The sequence below is a fragment of the Diorhabda sublineata genome, chromosome 1 (genome assembly GCF_026230105.1).
Source record: "Diorhabda sublineata isolate icDioSubl1.1 chromosome 1, icDioSubl1.1, whole genome shotgun sequence".
Classification (NCBI taxonomy): domain Eukaryota; kingdom Metazoa; phylum Arthropoda; class Insecta; order Coleoptera; family Chrysomelidae; genus Diorhabda; species Diorhabda sublineata.
This window is the reverse complement of record NC_079474.1, coordinates 4,144,922-4,159,134: the sequence shown is the minus strand read 5'-3', so window position 1 is coordinate 4,159,134 and position 14,213 is coordinate 4,144,922. Positions and strand designations below refer to the sequence as shown.

Below are 14,213 nucleotides of genomic sequence, written 5' to 3'. Positions count from 1 at the left end.
TAGTGAACAGGGACTAGTTAGTAATTTTCGTCAGTAATTGATTTTAAATGAGTAGCTTCGAGTGTATTTATTGTATTTGTATTTCGTGCCTTGCATTACACATGCGCACTAGGTAGAAGTCATATTTCGCAATTTGATTGGCGGTTCAATAAAACTTAACCTCAAATACAAAAAATATGGTGCAAATGCCCATATTCAAGCACGATTCGCAAAGTTCATTATAAATGGATCAATTTCACATCGAAATGCGTACTAATTCGCACTTCGTCCGCGAATTTTATTAGAAATGTGCCTTAGGATGTCAAAGAATCAACTGATAGCAATTTTGACAAGTGACATTGACAGATTCATATCTTAATTCAAACATTTGACATTCGAACTTTATTTTTCATTTTGATAGGAAATTGTTTATATTTCAAAACGATTAAAACAGCCTCAATAGATAGATATTAAAAATGAGTGGAGGAAAAGAAGCTATGGAAATAGAAGTGGAAACTGTACCAACTGCAGAGAGCTCAAAATCATCTATGGACACCTCTACCGATGTAACCAAAAATGTGATGGCATCAGGAGCCGTAGGATCCATAACTTGTTCGCTGCATCCCCTTGTAATTATGAATGTTTCTGAACATTGGACAAGAGAACGAGCACAGGAAGGCTCTGTACAACAAGGTATTCTTGTTGGCTGTTTAGTTTTTTAGTTGAATGTAAGGAATATAATTGTTTTAGTAATCGGAGCGTTGATTGGTAAACAGAAAGGTAGAAATATTGAAATAATGAATTCTTTTGAACTAGTATTCAGAGTTATAGCAGGTGATATTGTTGTGGATAAAGATTATTATAACATGAAAGAGGAACAATGTGAGTATTATAGTGAAGTGTCAAGTAAAACAGTTTTCCATTCCAAAGTTAATCCTTAATAAAAATTTTACTTTTGTATCTTTTCCACAGTTAAACAAGTGTTCAGTGATTTAGATTTTATTGGTTGGTATACGACAGGTGATGCTCCAAATAGTATGGATATTAAAATACATAAACAAATATGTGAAATTAACGAATCACCTATCATGATGAAGCTTAATCCTTATGATAAAAATATAGAAGTAAGTAATCAATGAGATGTTCATTTTAATTGTTGATTTCGACTTTTTTCTTGCAGCATCTCCCAGTAAACCTTTATGAATCTGTGATAGATTTAATAAATGGTGAAGCTACAATGTTGTTTGTTTCTTTGACATATACTCTAGCTACTGAAGAAGCAGAACGTATTGGTGTTGATCATGTAGCTAGAATGTCTGCCACTGACTCTGGTGAAAGTTCTTTAGTAGCTGAACATCTCACTGCACAGCATAGTGCCATTAAAATGTTACATTCGAGAGTTCGTTTGGTTTTAGAGTATATGAAAGCTGTACAAAATGGTCAGTTGCCAAGAAATCATGAAATACTTAGAGAAGCTTATTCTTTATGTAACAGGTTACCTGTTATCGATGGAGCTAGATTTAGACAAGATTTCTATAATGTAAGTATTGATTATTGTAGAAAAATCAATTTTGGTTCATTTTGTTTCTTGAAAAAAGTTTCCCTACTATTAGTTGTTTGTAGTCTTATTCTTAATTTCTAGAATTAGACTAGAAACAACACTTTTCACTCATTAATTATGTTTAATAACAATTGTGTAATAACTGGAAGAAACAGCACATGTAAAACAAATTATTTGTGGATTTACCATAAATCAGTTGAATATTTTACCTTTTACTATGTTTTTTATTCAATACCATGATTCATAATTATCAAGTTAAATAAGAAAACAAGTTAGGGAACTTTGTCAATGAAAAGCTGTCAATATTTAGCAAATGCACACAATGTTGTGATAATGGTTAGAAAAAAGAATATAAAAAACTGGTAAGGAAGCAGAAGAAAGAAAAAGAACATTAAAAAAATTAATAATAGAAGCATAAACTATGGTCTTGAACTGAAACAAAACGAAAAGTTGAAATATGTCCTAATCCCAGCAGGTTTTGACGAAAAGGAAAATAAGAATACACAAAATATTGTGTTATACAGAAACAAAACCTGGGCTCTGGATAAGATGCAACAAACTAAATTGGAGATGAAAGAAAGGGACATTTTGTAGAGGAATAAAGATAGATGAAGTATTGGTGAGACATACAAGTTACAAAATATATGTTGAAGGAACAAAAAATAATATACAAAATCCAAGAGGTTACACTGGATGGTAAATAGCAGGGACGTAAAGTAGAATAGTGAGAGACTGAAAAGAAAAGTAGAAAACCAAGAAGAAAATTGATTGATGGCAAAAAACTAATTAGAAATTGTAAAAAGCTACTGGAATGGATGGCAGATAACAGGGACGTACAGTAAAAAAGAAGACTGTGAAGGAAGCAGTATTGCAAACAAACAGCTTAGAAAATAGAAAAGGCAATAGACATATTGAAATGGGAAAAGACTGTAGCACCTGTAATAACCTTTTTAATGAAACTCTAAAAACAATTTTTGTATTTGTAATTTAGAGTATACAAAATATTTTCAAAATAAATAATAAAACAAAACCTGGGTTCTGAATTGGTGGAACATGCAAGTAACAAAATCTATGTTGTTAAATGAATAAATAATATGAGAAATCCAAGAGGTTACAATGGCTTACAATGAAGACTGAGAATAAAAGCAGTGTCTCTGATTGAAGATTCTTCATCAAGAGTTGATGAAAGAGCCTTATGTTTGCTCCACCACCTCGTGTATAATTTGTAATGAGCGGAAACATTAATCAAAATAACTTTTTCTGTAAATTATATGTGGGACAATATTTTGATTTCATATCTGATTATCAATTTTATCTTCAGCAATGCAATGATGTTGGATTAATGACGTACTTAGGAACACTTACGAAAGGCTGCAATGATTTGAATCAGTTTGTGAATAAATTCAATATCCTTTATGACAGGCAAGGAGTAGGACGTAGAATGAGAGGTATTTTCTTTTAATAATCATAGTGATAATAAAAAAAACATTCAGAGTTGTATTATTTATTAAAATTTTGTAATAAACAATCCTATAAGTACATTCTTCTTTCTTAAATGTGAGTCATAAGTAACTGAATAGCAAGTGAAGTAACGATTTAAAATTGGAGCAAATGAACAGTTTCCATTATAAAAAGTTTACTTTCATTATTTATTCACTTTTAAACCAGATGTAAATATTCAAAAAAAGTTTGTATAAAAGTAGGAAGACCGTGCGCTTTCTGTATAGGCACTGGTTTTTACAAAACACAACCTCTAAAACATTATCGTTTATATTAATAATAAATATCCAATTAGAAAAACTATTTGTGTTACCACAGTTGGTGAGTGTGTTTTTTCTTACAGAAAATCCTTTTTTTTTACCTATTTTTAACTATTCTCAACATATTTGACTCTAAATCCCTTTTATTTTACAAATAAGTAGAATATATCTCATATATTCAATTCTTGGGGCTGTATAAAAATTAATAGCGAAAAAATATTCTTTTACTCTCAAGAAAGTGATATCGTATAGGTTTCTTTTTGTTCTAATTATTACCCATACCGATAAGTTCTTCAAACAAAGTCCCGCTCAATTCCTTTCCTTGTATAACCCTGTTGGAATATCTCAATGTAGCCTCAGCTAAATCCCTAACCGACCATTTTCTGTCTATGAGTATCCTACAAACCGTATCCAACTTGGCTAACTGTTGATGTCCATATGTACGGTAAATAAGTGCTGGTACACCTGCAACGCTCGCTGCCATCCATTGGATGACTACTTTTAGTTGAACGTCTCCTTTATGGGATGATCCGCAACCCCAATTGCCCGTAGAAACGGCTTTGAGGCCGTTCTTAGGTTTGTCAGAAAGTTGAGAGAGCTGAAATTGAAATGATTAGAAAACAATATTTTTAAAAACTGTTTATGTTATATACAAAATGTAATATTTGAGAAAAGTTAATTTTGAAAATTCTTACTAATTGGAATGCACTATATTTAAGAATTTAGAAATTTTTTTTTCTTCTTTTGTAACCCATTAGTGACATGACATTTCAGAATATCCTGTTAATAAAAACTTTTCAGCTTTTGGACAAACTTCTAATGTTTAGGTGAATGTAATAACAGTTGGTTTAGTTGATAATATCATGTGACACATAGTGAAGGGAGTAACCCTCTTTTTTGCCCGTTACCTACTTGACTTCATTGTGGAAAACAGAGATTTATTTTCTTTTTATTATTTTTTTATTATGTGTTAATCATTTCTTTTACTGGTCAAAAAATAATGTTCCAAGTTTTGATGCAACCAACGATGCTGCTTTTTCATAAAATTTTAACTCCAGCCGAAATGTTTTTTTTTTGGTATCATCAACCATAAAATATAAATTTTTGACGTTTAGAGAAAAAATTGAAGAAATATATTCGACTATAGATTAATAAATTTATAATAACTTTTTTAATTGATAAAAATAATTTGATGTCATTATCCTAATTTAAATCCTGAATTGCTTAGTAAAAATCACTCCTTAAGTGATCGGCATCAACTTTAGTTGCTTGTTAGTAGCTCCATTGTGGATTATTTATTTATTTAAGGCTATTTTGGAGAGAAAGGTTTGTTGGGGTTGGCCCAGATATAGGAGTCGCTCCTCTGCAAGACTGGGGTTGTGCTGTCCTGACTGAAAAGGAGGGAAAACGGACTAATAGCCAAAAGAAGACGAAAAGAAGGCTCTAATTTAAGTAAAAACGATTCTTTTTAGTTTTGGGATATATTTTGTTTCTCTATTTGTTTTTTTTTTGTTGTGCTGGTACAGCTGATAAACTGGTTCACGAAGTGTGAGTGTTTCATCTTATTGATATGGAAGAGTTGTCTAGGAAGTTAAGGTAGAGGTCTTCATATGCTGTTATTAGTAGCCAAAAGGGCGGGAGTTTCCTCTTGGGCGAGGGGTCGTATATTAGCGAGCCAGGGGGAAGAAGGGTTTCTTTGACAGTGGAGTTATTCAATTGTACCAATCACATGGGATGTTTAGAGGTCATTTAGACGGATTGAGTTGGGAGTTGTTGATATTGGCATAAACGTTGTTGTGGGGGTTGAATCTATACTTATATTGGCAGTACCTGGGAATACTATTTTGGAACAAAATTACTAAAGAATATTTAAAAAAAATGGGCTTTAATGAGTTAGAATCGAGGAAAATGCAGTAATGTTTCAAATAATTTCTATAACTAAATGTTTTCTAGGGAAAATTTGAGAAAAATGGAATTTAGTGGCTTATATATTACTAAAAATTATTGGATAAATTATTAATGATAATTAAATATGAATTTCTCTGTTATTTTCAAGAAAAAATCAAGAATTATTCATTTTTCACAAATAATGTTGATATAGACAAAGTCTGGCAAAAGGCTTGTTTTACTGAGGACCCTGTATATATTTTCGATTTATATTATTTTTCAATAGTTCTTTTTGTTATTAAATAAAAGTATCCCGAAAAATTTTTAAAAGTTTATACGAAATGAAAATATACAAGATCCCTTTTTATTCAAGATCCATTGCACAGACTTTAGGGTTTATTTTAACTTGTAACAAAAAAAAATGGATTGATAGTGGATAAATCTTTATTTACTAGTGGAATAGGTAACCAAATTCAATAAAATATTATACGGGTTGGTTCATTAAATTGGAATCTGTGAATACAATAATAATTTATATTATAAAAAATGTTTCATATTTTTTAATATACCTCGTATAGATTGAAAAATTTTATTGTATTATGGCTGAAATATAAGTTTTCCTACGACCACTTATGAAAATGATAGATTGCACACTCATTTTTACCTAAGAAAGTAACTTATTTCACACATGTACTAAAAAATAACAAAACATACATGTATTGAAATGTTTCTTTTTCTAATGTTATATATGGTCTCGAACGATAGAGGGAATACGCGAATACAATATGAATCTGGCTGGTTGCCGAAACGCAAAAGGCCAAATTTAAGAAGACTGAAGAAGTAGGCAATATGATTTTTTAAGGTTATATTAGAGTTTGCAATAAAAATTGAAAGTTTGTTGTGATTTCTGTTCAAATACGTATTAATGTCTGCAAGATAATTTAAATGTTAAAAATAAGTATTACTATTACTAGATAATGTATAAAGTAGTTGATTGAAAATTTATTTTCCATAGTGAAGGAAAACATTCTTCATGATTGTCTTGATTTTACTAATAGGTACGTTAAAAGTTTAAAGATTATTTGTTCTATTGGTTCTTTTTCTGTTCTTTAGTTACAAAATATTTTGTAGGATTTTTCAACTTTTCAGCATATGTTCATATACTTTTTTGAAAAGAATTTCAACACATGTGTGATATTGTTTAATCGACTGTCTTATTTAAAAAATAGATTTTTTAAGAATTTGTTACATGGCCGTAGGAAAAATAGTCTACACAACTCGTTGGAAAGTGTATTTCGCACTCGTTACGTTTCAGCAACTAGTGTGAAAGGTATCAGTTTCCAATCTCGTTATGTAATATATATGATTTGCAACATGTTGGAAAGTTTCACAAAAAATACTTTTTTTGTAATACCACTAGAAATAGTACAAAATATGTTAATATCATCATCAAATAAACAAACCTATACCAGTGGTAGATTATAATTTATTTGGTTATTATCACTTTTTCTAGTAATTTTTTATATGTATATATATATATAAATAATTATTTTGTTAGTAAGCAATTTTACCTCATTTTGTGGCAAATTAACATTAACGGAAATATCTTCTAAAGTCTGTACAATTGCTTCAGTAACACAAGTAATAAACCAAGTTTTAGTTTTTGTTAAACTACAAGCTGAATCTTCATTCTCAAAATTTGTTATTGCTACATTCTCATTTTCGTAATCTGGATATAAATCAGCACTCTGTTAAAAAAAATACACAAATATACCATTTATACCAAAGTTTCATATTCGAACGGCTTATAACTTTTAAAATTGTTTCCAAGGGATGTTGACTTTGTACAAAAATCTAATTATTCCTCATAAATTAAATAAAATCATTTTCCATTATGATCTATGATAGTTGAAATGTAATAGCAGGGGGTCCACCATAGCCACTAATCATTTCAAACTGTTCTGCGAGGAAAAAGAATTGAGAACCTCTGTTTATACATGGTCTATTTACAAAATAGAAGCAGTTTCAATAATAAGTCAACATCCCTTTTAAAGAATTTTCATTAGTAACTCTTCTTCGTATTATATACACCCAAAATTGATGTAAACCATTGTTCGGTTTGGAACAAACACTTGAAATAGTATTAAAACTAGAAGAAGAATTATATCAACAGAACAATAACTATTAATATTCCGAGAATCAATTTTTATAAATCTTTTCACTCTAGACCTGACTCAGGCTAAATTATGGCACTAAAATATTTTACGAAGGTATTAAGCAAGTCACAGCTGACCAACCGGATTTTTTAGCAATATTTATAACGTGGATACATACCAATTGAGCAGCTAAACGGTGTTTCTGTCGAGCTAATTCTAAACTAAGACTCTTAGCATTAAGTACTAATTTATTTTTCTTCGTAGAATATTCGTCGTTTGGACCTGAGTTTGTATCACATGTTTCTGTCATAGGAACTTGTACGCCAACAAAAGATTCGCTCAAAGTTCTTTTTAAAATTGAACCTAAAATAGAAAAAAAAATTTAGTTGCAGATATATATATATATATATATATATATATATATATATATATATATATATATATATATATATATAATAATAGCTTTGATATACCTGCGAATCTTACAACGGCAAGCTCTCTTGCATCTAGTTCTTTCTTGGTACCTTTTTCAATTTCTAAAAGCGGACATTCCAACCACCTTGAAAATTGTTCGTATACTTCTTCCAATTCCGAACTGGAAAACAAATTTTGATAACTAACCCCTCCGAAATAAAATATTTTAATGAATGTTGATTTTCGTATTACCTGTATTCTGTACTAAAACTATATTCTGATGATTTATTGGATTCCTTTTTGTTCATAACTGATGATTGTTTATTTCTAAATTTATCTATCCATTCTTTTTCTTTGTTCAAGGAATTTTCTAAAAAATTATCTTCCAGAGAATCTTCTTTCAAAGCGAACCCAGTAGAACCTCCCCTCCTAACTCTAACGAAAATCATAAAAAAATTTAGTTAAGGATTTTCATACTGACCAGCATCTTATAAATATTTAATTTTAAAATGTTGGTTATCCTGCTTATCAGAATCAATTTAAAAAGAAAATTAGGTGCATTTGTGGACAGGTGTTATTGGAAGACATCTAATGAGGCCCTATTTTCTAAAACCTACTTCAAATGGCAAAAATTACTTGAGTTTTTACAAATTAATCTCCCTACACCAATTCTAGAGCATAACTGATAATATATTCTTCAGAAAAATGATCATCTTGCTGATTATAGTCAAATTTTGAGAAAATATCTTCCTTAATAGTTGAATTGATAGGTCCAGACCTCAATATCATTAATTTTAGGAACACGCTAAATAGTTTGGTTCATAAATATCATAAAAACATCTCATTTAAATTATACGGGCAGTATTCAAGCAAATAATACCAGAAAGTAGAATTAATTGCTGAAATTTCTCATTATAAAAATAAATTTGATTATGATTCACCAAATACTCTGTATAATGGTCTCTACCTTATATCCCCATCATGCAAATTGGATCCAGTTACTGATATCCCTACAGCATAACTAGATTCTTCACTGGTAGACGGTGTACTTGTCGACACTTCTTTCCGTAGAGCATCCCTTAATCGTTGAGCAAATAAATTTCTTCTTTCAGACGTTTCTAGATCTATACTATAACGTTTATGGAAATTTTCGTCCTCACTACCTGCAAGAAAACGACTTTAAGAGGTATACAAACATTCATCTGGGTTCGGTCATTTGAACTACTGACTAACAATAAGATATATCAAAAGTTTATGCCCACCATCATCTACACTAGTTTTGGCACTAAGAAATTCTCCTTCAGAGGATTCGCAGCTGTCGTATGTACTTCTGCTATCATCTTCTACCACCGGATGCCTTGTAATAGGTAAACATTCTCCTGATGAACCCAAAACAATAAATCTAAAATATATTTACCTAATAAATAAAGCAGAAATTATGATTTTCTATGAATAGGAATAGAAATAATTGTGTACGGACCTTCCTCTTCTTCCTTGTACTATTGAATCGTTTGGTTTATTTCTCTTTTGTAAATTTCTCTCCATTTCTAATTGAACACAAAGTCTATCATTTATCAAATTATTATTGTCGGGTAATGACGATAGAGACCCGCTATGAGTCGTGCTACATGATTGCTGTGTTATTAGAGGTATATTTAGGCAGTCTGACTGATTGGAACCTGTAAAATTTATCTATATATCTATCTATCTATAAAAAAGATAAGCGACTATTCTAATTTCTATTTTCCTAAAAAATTTGAAATTTTACTTTCTGACATTGTTTCATATCAAGAACTTTTAAAATAAACAAAAAAAAGAAATATTTTCTAAAAAATTAAAGATCGTTTGACGTCACGACTATAATGTTTATGAGAAAAAATAATCAATCGAATTTATACCACATGCATATTATCTATTCTCCACTTCTTCTCCCTTTCCATCAGCAAACAACACCACTTGATGCAATTGAATTTTTTCACAGTAATAGTGTGTTAATTAACTATTATAACCCAACTAAATTTGTTTTCTTAAATTACCTCAAATTCTTAAAATTAAGCTTATTCCGACAACCTTCTTCCTTTTCAAATGAGACGTAATGGCGTTGAAACTAGTCAGTAGTTACAACTTCTTGCAATTGCGAGTCATAGGAGATGTTAATATTGACAAAAGGGTCGATTGAAATCACACTCTTTAGAGGAGTTGTAATTCAATATTCGTCGAGGCTTATAATGAAATATTCATGCAGTAAATTATGTAGAACTTACCCGTTGATTCCCCTATAGGCGATAGTCGCCTACGGTTGTGATATGGAGTTTCTTTTTCCGTTTTAATTAATTCTTTTTGTTGAAATCCTAATAGGCACTTATTCAATTCCCTCAAAATATTATCTTCTTCGTATTGTCCTATTGGTAACTTGGTGTAATCTTCGGCGTCTATACAACATACCGTCATCTGAAACATTTACGATCAATTCCTTTTGGAACTTCATTTAAAGCAGATTATTGTGTTGTATTTACTTACTTTTTGGGGTTTATCAAATTTTTCTAAATAGGCTCGATGTTTGGGGTCTACAATTCGCGAAATGTGCCTTACACCTTCCACAGTAACAACTTCGTTATCTTCTAAGGCTTCAACATTCAAAAGAAGCGTTAGAAGTTCCGGAGCTGTCACTAAATTAATACATTCCTACAAATTATATAAAGGAGATAAAATATATATTTAATTTTGTTATTATCTCATTCCTTTTTTTTTTTGGTTATATTCAACAGAAAAATACATTTCTGTACTAAATTTAAATTTCAAAACGCACAATTGAATTCAAAGCTGTAATATCTTAGCTAAATATATCAAATCATTGAAATCACACCGAAAAGCTATATACTTATAATCTTCTACAATTTGGAGCTCGATTCCTAAGCATACCTTGAGGATACTCTACCCAATACTGAACAGAGCAATTCGGCCCAGAGTTGACTATAAACTTGGACAACTTAGAGCTTAGAAGACGCCGATCTGACTCTGTTCAACCGATACTACTACCACAGATGCTTTTCCGCACTGTCCGATATAATCGCACCTAGAGCACTATTTGCAAAACCTACTCTATAGGAAGAAACGGTTCATGAATACCAAGTTCGCTTGCAGACGTCCAGCACGTCAAGTTATCTCTTTGAAGAAGTGCAGCCCTGTGGAATCAGCTACCAAGGACTTCTTTCCCGAGCACTAAAACCTACAGAAGCTCAAGACTAATATCCACAGGCATATCCGCATGGCAGGCACCACTTGAGTGTCCAACTGTATTTGCGATGGAGTGGATATGAATCTCTGTTTCAAAATTGCTACTAAAATGACTTAAAAAATGAGTATTTTGGTTTTTACACCGATATACTTCATTTTAGTATATGGAAAAGAGGGAGATTACGATTTTTCCCATATTCCCAGGGTGGAATGAACAAATTTAAGGACCACAGAAATTGTAATTGTGTATGAAAAACGGTTTTTTTTTTGTTAACATATTTGAGGGAATTAATTATTATTATCATCAATTGATGACTAAGCTACGAGTGCTCAATTTTCAAAACATTTCAAAAATGAACCTAATTTTTCTATTCATAAATAAAATATAAACGAAACGATTAGTAGACGTACTGAAGTCGTAGGTTAATTGATTTTAATTTATTTAAATACATTTTACCTGAGTAAATCCGTTACTAAGAACATTCCCTCCGATTTTGGCACTTGAAAAACAAATTTGTAAACATTCTTCTTCTGGTCTGTCTAATTTGCCATCGTGTCGTATTTTTAATGAACACAAAGGTAAGTTACATTCTAACCAATCTTCTATTGTCAGCCATTCTTTGCTGCTCATAACCTATAAATATTAATATTTCATATCAGTTTGATAAATGTCTCAAAATTAATTGATTATTGATCAATTTATACACGACTAAAAATAAAAAATAAAAGTATGGAATGGGAGGATTACATTTATATTAAAATGCTTACAAACATTCAAATATTGAGATGAAAACTTGAAAATTTCATAGTAATTTGAGCTATTTCCACGATAATCTTCGAAGTTAATAGCCAACAGGAGGAACATTAAAGAAATGGAATGTCAATATAAGGTGAAGTATATCGAGCAGATATTTTTAAACAAATTTAAATGAGGGACTCACCTGTCTCAATATTTTTATTCTACCGCAACAGTTTTCGTTATTTGCGAGCCATTCGAAATAATAGAGTATACTTTTCAATTTTGATTTTTGTGCGTTATTATTAAGGCATTTAAAAAAATCGGCGAAATTGAAATTCTGTAAAGTGGGATGAGTCCTTTCAGTTCGTTTTGGAAATGTCGAAAAAAAAGCATTTGCGATCAACGATGAAACTAATGAGTATTCCAGCTCGGTACTGTCAGCTAAAAAAATACTAATTATGATTTTGATAAAAAATAATTAATGAAGCTATAGTAGAAGTGACCATCGGATTAATGATTAGAGGAAGATTTTATTTAATCTAAACAATTTAATTTCTTTATTTGTATATTGATAGAAAGTCTGTCGAGGTTTTCAAAAAGTCCTGGAATGAATCCATTCAAACAATTCAAGAAAAGAAACTGAAAATTTTATTTATGAAAACATGGTGTAAAAATTTCTCACAGAATGATTTTATCAGAGCATTAAATTGGCCTTATTTTGAAGGTAATTAACGAATAAATACATATCCAAAACTTATTTCTTGCTAAAAAATACTAATTATGGTTTTGATAAAGAAAAATTGATGAAGCTATAGTTGAAGTATTCATTGGATTTATGATTAGTCAAAAATTTTATTTAATCTAAACAATTTAATTTCTTTATTTGTCTATTGATAGAAAGTCTGTCGAGGTTTTCAAAAAGTCCTGGAATGAATCCATTCAAACAATTCAAGAAAAGAAACTGAAAATTTTATTTATGAAAACATGGTGTAAAAATTTCTCACAGAATGATTTTATCAGGGCATTAAGTTGGCCTTATTTTGAAGGTAATTAACGAATAAATACATATCCAAAATCCAAAACTTATTTCTTGCTAAAAAATACTAATTATGGTTTTGATAAAGAAAAATTGATGAAGCTATAGTTGAAGTATTCATTGGATTAATGATTAGTCAAAGATTTTATTTAATCTAAACAATTTAATTTCTTTATTTGTCTATTGATAGAAAGTCTGTCGAGGTTTTCAAAAAGTCCTGGAATGAATCCATTCAAACAATTCAAGAAAAGAAACTGAAAATTTTATTTATGAAAACATGGTGTAAAAATTTCTCACAGAATGATTTTATCAGGGCATTAAGTTGGCCTTATTTTGAAGGTAATTAACGAATAAATACATATCCAAAATCCAAAACTTATTTCTTGCAATAAATCAAAACCTCATTAATTAATTTTGAAAATCATCTATTGTTTGTTGAAGATTCATAATCCGTGATCTATTTTCCTTCCACCACTTGACAATGTCTTCCCAAAATTTTCACTTGTTCAAAGTGTATTTCTCTGCCCTGGAAGTTTTGAAAAATCATCTATATACAAACCTTGTTGCTGCAAGCTGAAATGTAAGCCATTTTTTGGTCTGCATTCTTTAATTTTCAAAGCTCTTGCCGCAAGATTCGGTAGAGTTTTCGAAAAAAATACACTCCTCTCTTCATTTGTTAAATCATTATCCAAAAAATTCATAAAACCAGCGAATTGTTGTGGATCAACTTTTTCTTCGTCTGGCTCTAAACTTACACTAAAAAAGATATAGTAAATTAAAAAACTAACATACATATTATGATGAGATTAACATACTTGCACATTTCATATATTTTTTGCATTTTCTCTGTAAGATCTGTGGAGTTTTTTGTATCTGCTATTTTTTTAAGTAATCTTTTCACTGAATCCCACCATGGTAGGTCACTGGGCAGCATAACAAGAGCCATTTTCTAAAAGAAATCAAAATAAATGAAATGAAACATTTTTTTTAGAAATTCTAATCCATTAGATTGTAATTACGTTACCCCAGTCTTACAATTATTCCAACTGTAAAATACAATTATTAACAATATATAATTAGAACCATGCCGTTTAAATTGTTTCAAAAATAAAATGGTACTTGTTCAATTAAGTGGAAGCACCGGAAACGAAATAATTAATACACAATAAAAGGTTCCTGAACCTACCGAAATAGCTAAATACGATTAACTCACCCGTATAAATTCTAGATCATATTTTTGACAAATATCAACAACTCCACCTTTTTATAGGCGTTGATCGGATATTTTTTCGACAATTTTCATTAGTTCCCATCACTTAGAGACGATATGTTGAATAATAATAATTTATTATAATGGGGTTATCTCCACTTGCTACTCTAAAAATACACAAACGTCTATTGCTCACCTCCGTCAACAGTTTTTGACGTCGCGACGCCTATCATG

The 14,213-nt window shown here is 30.3% G+C and overlaps 2 protein-coding genes across 4 annotated transcripts; one reads left to right on the top strand and one right to left on the bottom strand.

The window, feature by feature from the left end:
• The first annotated feature begins 127 nt into the window (after positions 1-127).
• On the top strand, positions 128-3,468 carry LOC130445405 (COP9 signalosome complex subunit 6). The gene is made up of 5 exons (XM_056781008.1): positions 128-672; positions 730-861; positions 952-1,103; positions 1,160-1,519; positions 2,862-3,468. The coding sequence occupies exons 1-5, from the start codon at positions 456-458 to the stop codon at positions 3,000-3,002; spliced, it is 1,002 nt and encodes a 333-aa protein (XP_056636986.1). The 5' UTR covers positions 128-455; the 3' UTR covers positions 3,003-3,468.
• Positions 3,029-14,169, bottom strand: LOC130445384 (uncharacterized). Of its 3 annotated transcripts, XM_056780981.1 has the most exons (15): positions 13,983-14,162; positions 13,585-13,718; positions 13,329-13,525; positions 11,936-12,174; positions 11,452-11,628; positions 10,278-10,442; positions 10,022-10,208; positions 9,238-9,436; positions 9,020-9,159; positions 8,725-8,920; positions 8,010-8,192; positions 7,817-7,938; positions 7,522-7,706; positions 6,759-6,935; positions 3,029-3,898 (listed from the first exon to the last, which is right to left on the bottom strand). In XM_056780981.1, the coding sequence occupies exons 2-15, from the start codon at positions 13,713-13,715 to the stop codon at positions 3,566-3,568; spliced, it is 2,631 nt and encodes an 876-aa protein (XP_056636959.1). In that variant the 5' UTR covers positions 13,716-13,718; positions 13,983-14,162; the 3' UTR covers positions 3,029-3,565. The 3 variants fall into 3 exon arrangements, with proteins under 3 accessions (XP_056636959.1, XP_056636968.1, XP_056636976.1); XM_056780990.1 differs by lacking the exon at positions 6,759-6,935 and having other exon boundaries at positions 13,983-14,169; XM_056780998.1 differs by lacking the exons at positions 13,585-13,718; positions 13,983-14,162 and having other exon boundaries at positions 11,936-12,185; positions 13,329-13,510.
• Positions 14,170-14,213: the final 44 nt, after the last annotated feature.

What these genes read in the sequence shown, in the direction of transcription:
- LOC130445405 (XM_056781008.1), top strand. Translation starts at nt 456, where the DNA reads ATGAGTGGAGGAAAAGAAGCTATGGAAATAGAAGTGGAAACTGTACCA. An exon ending in TAACATGAAAGAGGAACAAT is followed by an intron (nt 862 to 951) that starts GTGAGTATTATA and finishes TCTTTTCCACAG; the next exon opens with TTAAACAAGTGTTCAGTGAT. An exon ending in CTTATGATAAAAATATAGAA is followed by an intron (nt 1,104 to 1,159) that starts GTAAGTAATCAA and finishes TTTTTCTTGCAG; the next exon opens with CATCTCCCAGTAAACCTTTA.
- LOC130445384 (XM_056780981.1), bottom strand. Translation starts at nt 13,715, where the DNA reads ATGGCTCTTGTTATGCTGCCCAGTGACCTACCATGGTGGGATTCAGTG. An exon ending in GTACAAGGAAGAAGAGGAAG is followed by an intron (nt 9,160 to 9,237) that starts GTCCGTACACAA and finishes AATATATTTTAG; the next exon opens with ATTTATTGTTTTGGGTTCAT. An exon ending in TTAATTTGCCACAAAATGAG is followed by an intron (nt 3,899 to 6,758) that starts GTAAAATTGCTT and finishes TTTCAATTTCAG; the next exon opens with CTCTCTCAACTTTCTGACAA.